The 12,282-nt window shown below is 44.4% G+C and overlaps 1 protein-coding gene across 1 annotated transcript in view; it reads left to right on the plus strand.

Annotated features, from left to right (window-relative positions):
• Positions 1–730: 730 nt before the first annotated feature.
• Positions 731–12,282, plus strand: part of gldc (glycine dehydrogenase (decarboxylating)) — a 42,734-nt gene continuing 31,182 nt past the window's right edge. The window contains exons 1-9 of the mRNA XM_084308834.1: positions 731–865; positions 1,063–1,141; positions 3,785–3,920; positions 4,579–4,743; positions 5,609–5,686; positions 6,943–7,090; positions 8,848–9,044; positions 9,285–9,381; positions 12,153–12,258. Of these exons, the coding sequence (XP_084164960.1) occupies positions 842–865; positions 1,063–1,141; positions 3,785–3,920; positions 4,579–4,743; positions 5,609–5,686; positions 6,943–7,090; positions 8,848–9,044; positions 9,285–9,381; positions 12,153–12,258 (1,030 nt within the window). The 5' untranslated portion in view covers positions 731–841. The remainder of the gene's footprint in view (positions 866–1,062; positions 1,142–3,784; positions 3,921–4,578; positions 4,744–5,608; positions 5,687–6,942; positions 7,091–8,847; positions 9,045–9,284; positions 9,382–12,152; positions 12,259–12,282) is intronic.

Genomic DNA, 12,282 nt, shown 5'->3' on the forward strand with positions numbered 1-12,282 from the left:
CATAACTGGACCGCATACCACTTTAACATAACTTTTAATCAGAGCAGCATAACTGGACCGCATACCACTTTAACATAGCTTTTAAATCAGAGCAGCATAACTGGACCGCATACCACTTTAACATAACTTTTAATCAGAGCAGCATAACTAGACCGCATACCACTTTAACATAACCTTTAGAGGTCAATCGGTTCGAGGGTTGAACGTTCCCACCACTGGTTCTTAATTAGGTTCTGTGCAGTAGCAGGTTATAGTAGGTCAGTCCATAAGTGCTACAACAAGTGAACATTAGCCCTACAGAGTTGCGCTCTGGCTTACAATGGGCAGCACACGTGAGAAAGTTACAGTAAGCAGCTGTTTGACTGGGGCTCGTCACTGCGTCAGCAATGTCTCTGTGTCGATTGGTCCGCTTTCATGCAACTGGGAAGGCGTTATGCTAAGCAGTTTGAAGTAGTTTTAGCAGAGAGCCTCTCCTCGGAGGAATCGCATCATCAGTCTCAGGGGGGATTCTCTTGAGGTGATAGCAGGGAACGAACGGGATTGCTTTTTCGTACACGCGGCCCGTTTAGTGATTTTAAACATGCAGAGTTGCGCCAAGTCTTGGGGAATCATCTTCGCCAAGTCGGTGAATCCCCATGCACCTTGCAGACAACTGGCTGGCAAGAGCCGCCCAGTGGGGACACTTCTATCCAGAATCCGATCAAGCTGTGATGCGCCTGTAACAGTTCGAAGCCTTCGGACATCTGCAGTGTTTTCCTCCAGACAGATCGATAGAGTCCTCCCGAGACACGATGATTTCGCTGAAAGACACATTGGTCCAGGTGAGAGAGAGAAGAGAGAAATGCTGGATACCCTTGGACTCGAGGTAAGATTTGGGCTACTATCATTTTGTATCAATTATTTAGTCTGAAAGAAATAAGTGCATTGTCTAAATTGTTCAGCTGTTGTTGCCTACATACATAGCCTTGGCACTTGAAATTGTATGAATGTGAACGCTTATTTCATCATTAGAAGATATATTTTGGGTGCTTTGTTGATCAAACAAATGATGATTGTTTTCAGTCGATCGCCGAGTTGATAGAGAACACACTTCCAGCATCCATCCGCATTCAAAGAAGTATGAGAATGGATGATCCTGTCTGTAAGTTCACTTATTAACTGCATGTTTTATTTCAGTAACTTTTGATGTCACCTTATTATTAGGCTATTTATTAACCTATTATTATGTTTAAAAAATATTGTGATTGTTGTGAGATTAATGTAATGTAAATCCACAGAATATTCCGTCTATTTCATTCATGTCAGCAGTTGGAACACAATATAACGCACACAGTCAGCACCGCGTAATAAATCGAGGCAAGTGAATGGTTGAATACTGTGTCATGAAGCGCTCTCTGTTGCGTCTTCCTTTGAACATAAAAGGAGTTGTTTTTGCGAAACCCAACGAGCAGCACCAATCTCCTGTTGGGAAGCCGATGCTAATAGGATGGCAACTGGAGTGTAAAGTTCAGCCCTGAGCCTCTGTCCCAAGTCCAGTTCAATCTGGTTATAGCGCTGTTCACATTACATCACACTCCAATGAGATTCCTAATAAGGTTAATTTGGTGTTTTGCATGCACTTGTGCGTTTTCCCTCCTTTTTTCTCAATGATTATAATTTTTTTATAATGTACGGTAGATCTGTTTTAACGTTAAATGTCCACCTTACATTTTATTTATCTGTGAGACCTTTGAAACGTTTTGCAATCAGTGATGCTGGTTTATTGTTTTTTTTTTCAGACGCACTCCTTGACAAAAAGCGCTACTACCGCATTATATATCAGAGGCAGCGGGCTATCGGGCGGTCTTATCACTTACTGAAGATTTACAGCATGCAGTTATCACGTTAAAGTACAGGCAATTAATAATGGCAGTCCTTCAAATACCAATGCATCTTCAAACCAAGCGGTTGTCTCCTAAACTACAAACACGTTAAATGATCAATGAATTATAAAATGGTTTGCTTTCATCCTTGAAAGTGTGCAGCATTATATTTTCCCTATAGCTGTTCATTCACCCTGACCGACCCTATTTGGGAACAAAAGTTTCAAAATCAAATGGATTTTATTTTGACAGAAGCTTATGTGCAACTAAATACTACAACTTTTCTTTTGGCAATAGAGGTTATTACATTGTCATTATTTTCTGACTGTGTAGAGCTGAACGATTGATTGAATGAATTGACTAACGTAACTATTGATCAGTTATTAAAGCATTGATAAGCCATACCCTCAGATAACAATGGCCATTTAACCACATGGGCATAGCAGCTGGAATGGATACTTTTGGCGTAAGAGAGGAGGTCACCCTGTGTGTTTTCTAAAAAACACCTTGCCCGTGACTCCTCTTTTGGTCTCTCTTCTGCCTCTGTCAGGCTTCACAATACAACAAGCCATGCCGAAGGAATAAACTGGAGGCCATACTGGTTTTTGCTTGTTCAGCTTTGGAAGGCTTCGCTTGCAAAGCCAGCAAGGGATTCTCTCTCCAACAATGGATGTGCTGGATGGTTCCGAATCAGGCTTCTTTTGTTGCTCTGAGGAACCCTGGGAACATGGGAAAACTGTCTGACCCAGTGAAACCAGTGTACACACACAAGAGCTCTCTCTGAACTAGTTGGTTATCCTATTATTTTTTTTTTTAACCGTCTGTAGTGTGGTAGTAAAAGGGTTAACCGTCTGTAGTGAAAGGGTTAACCCTTTGTTGTGTGACAGTGAAAGGGTTAACATTCTGTATTGTCGCGGTGGAAGGGTTAACCATTTGGTAGTGTGGTGGTGAAAGGGTTAATTTAGTGTTCAATGCCATTTCATCCACTTATATATCAAGACTTGAGTGTGTATTGTCTGCCCTAATGCAGGACATGTAAACATACCCCATCCATACGGTATATTATCCATTCACTGTAGTACTTGCAGTACCTCTCTGTTTTGAAAAAAAAATGCGAGTAGTTTGGGCTCTTGGTTCAGAGTACTGGTGGTATTGTCCGTTCCTTGTTGCTAGGCAGCCAGGGAATGCCAGAGGAATCCCTGTGGCCGGGTGTGCATTGGCAGCGCTGCCTTACAGCAGTGGGAAATTAGGCTAAATAACTAGCCATCGGGAAATAACCCATATGTGTGACTATAGTCATTCTCTGAGAGATGCATATAGAGAGATGATTCTTCACGACATGTGCGTAGTAGTAGCACAGATGTGTCACATCCATGGACATTGTGTTAGATTACACATCATATATTGTGATTGTAAGAAAAATACAAGGTAGCATATCCTATATTCAACGATATTGTTTGTGTTTCCTCCTCTGATATTAGCATTTTGTGCATCAAAATCAAAATTTTCTTGGGGGGGCCGGGGGGGGGTTCAACTATCTGATGTGCATGATTGCAGTCGTTTAATTTTTTAATCAGTCGTGTGCTGGAGAGCACTCTCCATTCTGACTGGAATCATGCCTTCTCTAGATGGGAGAGGAGATGCTGTTCATTTGCTGGATCTCATGAGTCATGGCATAGCGTATCGGACATCATCCAGTAGCGTGTAAAGACTATAAACGTATATCGTTGTTTACAGAACTCGTAAGTCGCTTTGGATAAAAGCGTTGGCTAAATGACAAAATGTAAATGTCGTATAGTATCATCATGTAGAAAAGCCATGCCACGGCGCCCACGCAGTATCATAAATCCAATGAATCTCAGTTGCTTTGAAACGGACCCAAAATTTAGGACGATGATGACCCGTCTGTTCTTTGTGTTCAGGTGAGAACGAGGTCCTGGAAACTCTCCAAAAGATTGCATCAAAGAACAAAATATGGAGGTCCTACATCGGCATGGGCTACTACAACTGCTCAGTGCCACCCCCCATCCAGAGGAACCTTCTGGAGAACGCAGGCTGGTGAGTGTCCTGAGTTGACCCCCGACTTAAAGAGACTCTATGGGGCTATTAGGGTGGGCGATCTGCCCTGGGCTGACCTCTGCTCGACACAAAGACCACCACAGAAAACTATATAACAACTACCACCACCGATTGCACCAAATGTAGTCACTCGTTGTCCTACCTTCACAGACGTGTACCATATTCTATCACAGATCGTCTCCGTTTGCGGGTCCATGTTATGTAAATTCTAGCGTGTTTCTAGAGCATGTTTATTTATAGGGCACTGCTAGTCATTTAAAAATGATCGCTCTGCTGCGGACGACCGTGCCTTTAATTGTAAACCCTGTGACTCGAGGCTCGAGTTGCCCAGTTTGGATTCAGAATGAATCGATTGACTTCACTCACGTGAGATCTCGTGACGAGTCTCCGCACGGTCCATATAATAATATAACTCTTTGGTCCTGTCATGCAATGCTTGACTTGCTTAACACTTTGCTGAGTAATGGCATCATTTATGTTTATGAGAAGTCTCAATATTCCTTAATAGGAAGTGAACTCTTGTCAGAAAAAGAGAGGGAAAGAGGCATACGACATTCTGCCTACAAAATCATAGAGTTCTGGCTCCTGCTCTAATCTTCCATCTTGTCCTTTTTGTGTGTGTCCTTGTGTCCCCCAGGGTGACTCAGTATACACCCTACCAGCCCGAGGTCGCCCAGGGGCGCCTGGAGTCTCTGCTCAACTACCAGACCATGATCTGTGACATCACCAGCATGGCTGTGGCCAATGCCTCCCTGCTGGACGAAGGCACAGCAGCCGCCGAGGCCATGCAGCTCTGCCACAGGTACTGTAGGCCCCCTGGCTAGTAGCTCTGCCACAGGTACTGTAGGCCACCTGGCTAGTAGCTCTGCCACAGGTACTGTAGGCCCCCTGGCTAGTAGCTCTGCCACAGGTACTGTAGGCCACCTGGCTAGTAGCTCTGCCACAGGTACTGTAGGCCCACCTGGCTAGTAGCTCTGCCACAGGTACAGTAGGCCCACCTGGCTAGTAGCTCTGCCACAGGTACTGTAGGCCACCTGGCTAGTAGCTCTGCCACAGGTAGCCCACCTAGCTAGTATCTCTGCCACAGGTACTGTAGGCCACCTGGCTAGTAGCTCTGCCACAGGTACAGTAGGCCCCCTGGCTAGTAGCTCTGCCACAGGTACAGTAGGCCCCCTGGCTAGTAGCTCTGCCACAGGTACAGTAGGCCCACCTGGCTAGTAGCTCTGCCACAGGTACTGTAGGCCCACCTGGCTAGTAGCTCTGCCACAGGTACAGTAGGCCCCCTGGCTAGTAGCTCTGCCACAGGTACTGTAGGCCCCCTGGCTAGTAGCTCTGCCACAGGTAAAAACATTGGGGAGAGGTGTCCAATTTAAAACTCCTCACATAGTCATGTGACAAGTATGTACTGCCCCTTAAAAGCACATATAAGATACAAAAGCACACAAAACCTGGGTGCCAAGCCAAATCACACAAATAATGTAATTTATTTTATATTTTTTGTAAAAAAAAAAAAATGAAATATATGATGGCCAGAAGGCAAGAGATAACAGTCACCATAGTTCAATACAGTCCATCAATAAATAACACATGGAAGTAAATAGCTATATTAATGGTAAAATAGGACAATTGACAAGCTACTGTCTCGTGTCCACTGCCTGCCCTCACAGACAGAACAAAAGGAGGACATTCTACATCGACCCACGCTGCCATCCACAGACCATCGCCGTGGTGCAGACCCGAGCCAAGTATGTACTCTGTTACACCCGTACAACAACCACACACAAACCAGTGTATGATCCATGAACCTATCCTAATTTAGCATATTCAGACGATATTGACATAAGAGCAAAATGGCCGCTGTTTGAATATGGACAATAAGGAGGTGTAGTCTGACGTCACTGGTTGTTCCACCCGTATAGGGATTTATCATTGGGAAAATGGATTATCGGCTATTGTAACAATTCTGCCGCATGGAAATTGAAAAGCTTTACATTTTTGCACAAAATGAGTTCCCTTCTATCACTAACATTATTGTTTAAAAATCTTTGGTTGAAATAAAATTTCGCGATTTTTCATTATGATTAATTGCGAATATTTTCATGTTGAGCTATAGAATGTGGATGAATAAGCACAGAAAGGTACACCATGCCAATGTTAATGCTTTATTTGTTTTAAACAAGACGATTTAAAAATGGGCAATGGGGAAATACATTGCGTTGGACAGAGGGTGGAACACGAAAAACGGCAATGACGTAACCACTACACCTCCCTATAGAGGCCTTGCATGGAATGCTTGTATAGTTCTCTCTTCTTCCAACACCCCCCCAATTGGGGTTATCTCAAACCCTGCCCTCTTTCCTTGATCCTCCAATTACAACTGTTGCTTTCCTCAGTCTGTCTGCAAGTGTTGTTGGTCCTCCTGTATCTGAATGAGTCAGTTGACTATTAGCTTTTAGAGAGACTTCCTGTGTAGGTAGGATTGGGTCGGGTGGTCAGAGAGCGTTCTATGGGTGGTCGGAGGACCCAGGTGTGACCCTGACACAACCAGTCCAACCCTGTTAGAGTGGCCCTGATTAAGACATTCATGGTATGTTTCAAAATAATATACATAGAAGATAGATGATTAGTTACTAAATGTGATATGGGGATTAGGTGCTCTAAAAACACGTACACACAAAAATACTTTTTTACTCAGGGTGGAACACGAAAAACGGCAATGACGTAACCACTACACCTCCCTATAGAGGCCTTGCATGGAATGCTTGTATAGTTCTCTCTTCTTCCAACATGGCTGTCTTTAACCATTGGTAACCACTTTCAAAGGAATGTCTGTGCAGTGGTAAGAGTACTGTAGGTAAACATTGGAGAAGCATGGTTTTACTGTTCAACTGTGACTCGTTTACAAGATCCAGTAATAAAAGACACCAAATGATGATGTTTTCTAGTCATTAGGTGAAACACCCTGATCCTCATGCTCTCCTGACTGTTGCATTGACTGCAGTTACATTGGCGTGAAGACGGTGCTGAAGCTGCCTCACGAGATGGACTTCAGTGGGAAGGACGTGAGCGGCGTGCTCTTCCAGTACCCCGACACCGACGGCAGGGTGGAGGACTTCACCGAGCTGGTGGACCGGGCGCACAAGGGAGGGGTAAGAGAGGGATCACCGTCTCACCAGCTGGGGTTTACTTTCTTCTTTCTTTCTTGTTTTAATTGTATTGCTAATTACATTCTCTTTTGATCTATTTTTTTCTCCCCCTTTTTCCGTATTTTTCTCCCATCCCAATTTTTTTGTCGTTATGCCAATTCCCTTCCTGGTCGTTGCGCGCATTTGTCCCCCACTTGCCAGCCTAGGGAGGGTTTAAGACTATCACGCCTCCTCCGATACATGTGGAGTCAGCCAGCCGCTTCTTTTCACCTGACAGCGAGGACTCTCACTGGGGGAGTGTAACGCGTGGGAGGATCACACTACCTCCCTCAGATCCCTTCCCTGCTGAGCAGGCGCCCCGACCAACCAGTAGGAGTCACTGTTTACAACGACCAGGATACATACCCCACCGGCTTCCCACCCGCTAACACTGCCAATTGTGTTAGTAGGGACGACTGACCAAGCCGGAGGTACCGCTGACAGCTGGATTCGATCCCAGTGTCTCTGCGGTGGTAGGCGAGCACTTAGTCCACTGCACTACCCAGCCGCCCCTGCTAATTACATTCTGTATTTGTATTCTGTTGTATTCTTTTCTCGTGAGGACCCCAGGAAGACTAGCGGGTTGTTCATTTGACATCTAATGGGGATCCTAATAAAACAAACAAACAAATTAGCCTTTTCTCCCATCCCCCAATTTAGTCGTTATGCCAATTCCCCCCTGGTCGTTGTGCTGCCCTACTGTCGGTCTGGGCAGGGGTAGACTACCACATGCTTCCCTGCTGTCGGTCTGGGCAGAGGTAGACTGCCACATGCTGCCCTACTGTCGGTCTGGGCAGGGCTAGACCACCACATGCTGCCCTACTGTCGGTCTGGGCAGGGCTAGACCACCACATGCTGCCCTACTGTCGGTCTGGGCAGGGGTAGACTACCACATGCTGCCCTACTGTCGGTCTGGACAGGGGTAGACCACCACATGCTGCCCTACTGTCGGTCTGGGCAGGGGTAGACCACCACATGCTGCCCTACTGTCGGTCTGGGCAGGGCTAGACTACCACATGCCTCTGATAAATGTGGAGTTGCCAGCCGCTTCTTTTCACTTGACTGCGAGGAGTTTCACTTGGAGAGAGCAACATGCACAGAGGTTCACGCTATTTCCCCCAGATTCCCTCCCTGCTGAACCTCCGACCAGTAGGAGCCGCTATTGCAATGACCAGGACTCATACCCTCACCCCCCCAATTGGGGTTATCTCAAACCCTGCCCTCTTTCCTTGATCCTCCAATTACAACTGTTGCTTTCCTCAGTCTGTCTGCAAGTGTTGTTGTTCCTCCTGTATCTGAATGAGTCAGTTGACTATTAGCTTTTAGAGAGACTTCCTGTGTAGGTAGGATTGGGTCGGGTGGTCAGAGAGCGTTCTATGGGTGGTCGGAGGACCCAGGTGTGACCCTGACACAACCAGTCCAACCCTGTTAGAGTGGCCCTGATTAAGACACTGAATGCCCATCTGCTCCATATTGCTACAGTACAAAGATGTTTGATCTGATGTTCCTTTCTTGAAATACATTCATGGTATGTTTCAAAATAATATGCATAGAAGATAGATGATTAGTTACTAAATGTGAAATGGGGATTAGGTGCTCTAAAAACACGTACACACAAAAATACTTTTTTACTCAAACGTATTTGTTTTTCATTAAGTGACCAGAGGGCATTCAGTGATTCTGCCACAAAGGTTAATTGTGTCCCTTCTTTCTCTGTCCAGGCCCTGGCTTGCTGTGCCACGGATCTGCTAGCCCTGTGCGTGCTGCGCCCCCCCGGTGAGTTCGGGGTGGACATCGCCCTGGGCAGCTCCCAGAGGTTCGGCGTTCCCCTCTGCTATGGCGGCCCCCACGCCGCTTTCTTCTCCGTCAAAGAAAGCCTGGTCCGGATGATGCCGGGGAGGATGGTGGGAGTCACCAGGTGAGAGAAGTCAAGTCAGTCAGTCAGGGGTCAGAATCTCCCCCGAAACTATTGTGATCTCAACGTGGACATTTTGCTCTGTCTCTACTTTTACAGTTGTGTTGTACTCTATTTCCATGGTCTCCCGTTTCAAGAGTCCTTGGCTCAATTTGAATTTGAAGGGTCCTTTCTCTTGAGTTTGGATGTATGGTGATGCGTATGAATGCACCCAAGAAGTAAAGTCACCCGTTTGTCTTCCAGGGATGCAGCGGGTAAGGAGGTGTACCGCCTGGCTCTGCAGACCAGAGAGCAGCACATCCGCAGAGACAAGGCTACCAGTAACATCTGCACCGCCCAGGTAGGACCAGTAACATCTGATAGAGAGGGAGAGGAAGAGAGAGGGACACGGAGCATCTTACACACACACTCCCGACCGCGCGTGTGTGGGGAAACACACACAAGCAGTCGGGAGCGCGCGCAAAACGCTCTGCATCCGTCCCTCTCCCCCTCCCGCCCGCTCGCTCTCCGCTCTCTCCCCGTCGGCACTCGCGTCACATCAACCTGTTGCAAAATATCATAGCGCACACGCACACTCCCACGTGTATTCCGATCCGTGCAATAATATTCACAGGGGTATATATTGTCATTTGAAACAAGTTACCAATGCATTGTCCCGTGGGATTATGCCCCCTGTGGCGAAATTTATTAGTATCCTCCTCTATCTCTCTATGTCTCTCTCTGTCTGCCAGTGCAGACTGTGGGTGACTGTGACTCAAAGCGCTTTGCGAGTATGGGCGGAGCCCAGTCCAAAACAGCTTGAAATCTTGAAGTGGAAAAATGCTGCTTTAGAGTACTTGATTAGAAATACAAAACAATGAATTTATTTGAAAAAAACCTTACAGATGTGTTCCATAGTCTCACAGGAATCGTGTAACATTGCCCAAATAGTGAAAGGAATAGCAAAACATGGGACCTTTAAAGGAACACGCCAACATTTTGGGAAATTAGCTTACCATCTTCTCCAGAGAGAGACAAGAAGATACCAGTTTCCTCTCTGTGCGTTCAGTAGAAAGCTATCTGGCTACATGTTAGCCTAGCTTAGCACAATGAATGGAAGCGGACAGTGACGCGTAGCCTTCGGGAGAGGTGTTAGTTGGACAATGCAGGATGCTGACATGCTGTTAGTAGTATAGTTGAAAGACAAGTATAGAACCCCATATATATACACACACACACACACACACACACACACAGGCCCGGACTGGCCATCGGGAGCACCGGGAGTTTTCCCGGTGGCCTGGCCTGCACAGATAAAAAAAAAAAAAAAAAAAAATTATATATTTTTTTTATTATAATATATATATATTTTTTTTGCCAGGCCATTGTTTCTAGTTGTGGCGGCGGCGCGGCGCGATAGTTTTTAGATAACCAGGTGGGTGGGGAACAACCAGGATTTCACTGGCTGCCACAGAGTTGGAGAACTATCTGACTCTCTCCCTCACGCGGACACACACACACACACACACAATGGAGCCGTGCTGCCGCTTGTGATTGGTGGAGGCGGGACCAGGCGATACAACTGATTGACCGTGGAGGCGGCGAATGGAATGGCAGATGGCACACTCCCAAAAGGAGTTGTTAAATCTGACATTACAAAAAACAATATGTGGTGGGGCTGAAGTTGAATAAACAATTTATGAAAGAGAGAGTCAAAATAATTCCAAGATAATTCAAAGATTACACACCTTTGCCACATTGGCTACAAACATAATCACTGCAAAGTTATCAAAAAAATAAGAATCTGATCAGACACAAGGGTTAAGTTGTTGTTCCCTTTCTAATTTCCTCAAACATCTAGTCTAGTTAATGTGATCAATATTATTTGACAATTGATGCTTTTTTTTTTTTTTTTTTTTTTTTTTTTTAACAGTTTTACTTTATTTTCCCTTTTCAACATGAAACAAGACAATACAATACAATAACAATACTAATAAACAAGACATCACAGGACAATAACAGTAATAATAATAATAATAATAATAATAATAATAATAATAATAATAATAATAATAATAATAATAATAATAATAATAATAATAATAATAATAATAATAATAATAATAATAATAATAATAATAATAACGACAATGACAAGACCATCAGTTAAATCAGAATAATGAAAAAAAAAAAAAAAAAATAGTCATGTATAAATTAAATATATAAATTAATAAGAATATATATATATATACATACATATACATACATACACACACACATATATATACATATATACATGCATATACCCACATGTATGTACCATAAGGCGAGATTACTTGAGCACCCGTCATCTCCAGTATCGACAACCAAGATTGATGCTTTTTGTTGGAAATTTCAGTCAGTGAGCTCATACTTTGAGCTAATTTTATAGTTAAAATGATTGAGACAACGCAATCTTGTGTCTTCGTTGTGCATGCATGCGTGTGCTCACCACATGTGATACATGTGTCACTATTCTGGCAGTGGCTACTGTTATTATAGTATTGTAATGAAAGGTCTGTTATTTAATGTTTGTGTAAGGGCTATTTTAACTGTTGATGGGTAGTGCATCAGTAAAGTGAATATGGTATTGTGCTCTTGCCTTGTTTGAATAGCTGGAGAGAGTGGTTAACTGTATTATAATAGTAAATAGAAAAATATGTTGTGCTCTTGCTTTTTTCTTTTTGAAGGTGGAGAGAGTACCATTGCTAGTGCCACAACAGTTTTATTTGAGGTTCATAACAGTACATTGTACTAAGCAATTGTTGGCTCATTAGTTTGTGATTCACATGCACTAAAATTCACCAGAATGCAGGAAATTAAGTCTTTGTAACTCAAATTTTCCGGGTGGGGGGCCCCCAGACCCCCACTTAAAAAGTGGCCTGATTGGGGCTATATTTCGCCCTATATCTCCCGGTATGAATTATTACCCCAGTCCGGCCCTGCACACACACACACACACACACACACACACACATTGTGACAAGTGAATGGTGAAGAACAATAAGAGAAATATCATGGTATTACTTTTAGAAGTGTTTACACTATCCGTAAACTGTACTTTATTCAGTGAATGACCTGTGTCCCTCTCAGGCTCTGTTGGCCAACATGGCAGCCATGTACGCGGTGTACCACGGACCACAAGGCCTCCGACACGTCGCAGAGAGGACTCACAGCGCCGCTCTGATCCTCGCTGAGGGTATTGGCTTTTTGGACAGTAATG

The sequence above is a fragment of the Notolepis coatsorum genome, assembly GCF_963971535.1.
Source record: "Notolepis coatsorum genome assembly, chromosome: 2".
NCBI classification, from domain to species: Eukaryota; Metazoa; Chordata; class Actinopteri; order Aulopiformes; family Paralepididae; genus Notolepis; species Notolepis coatsorum.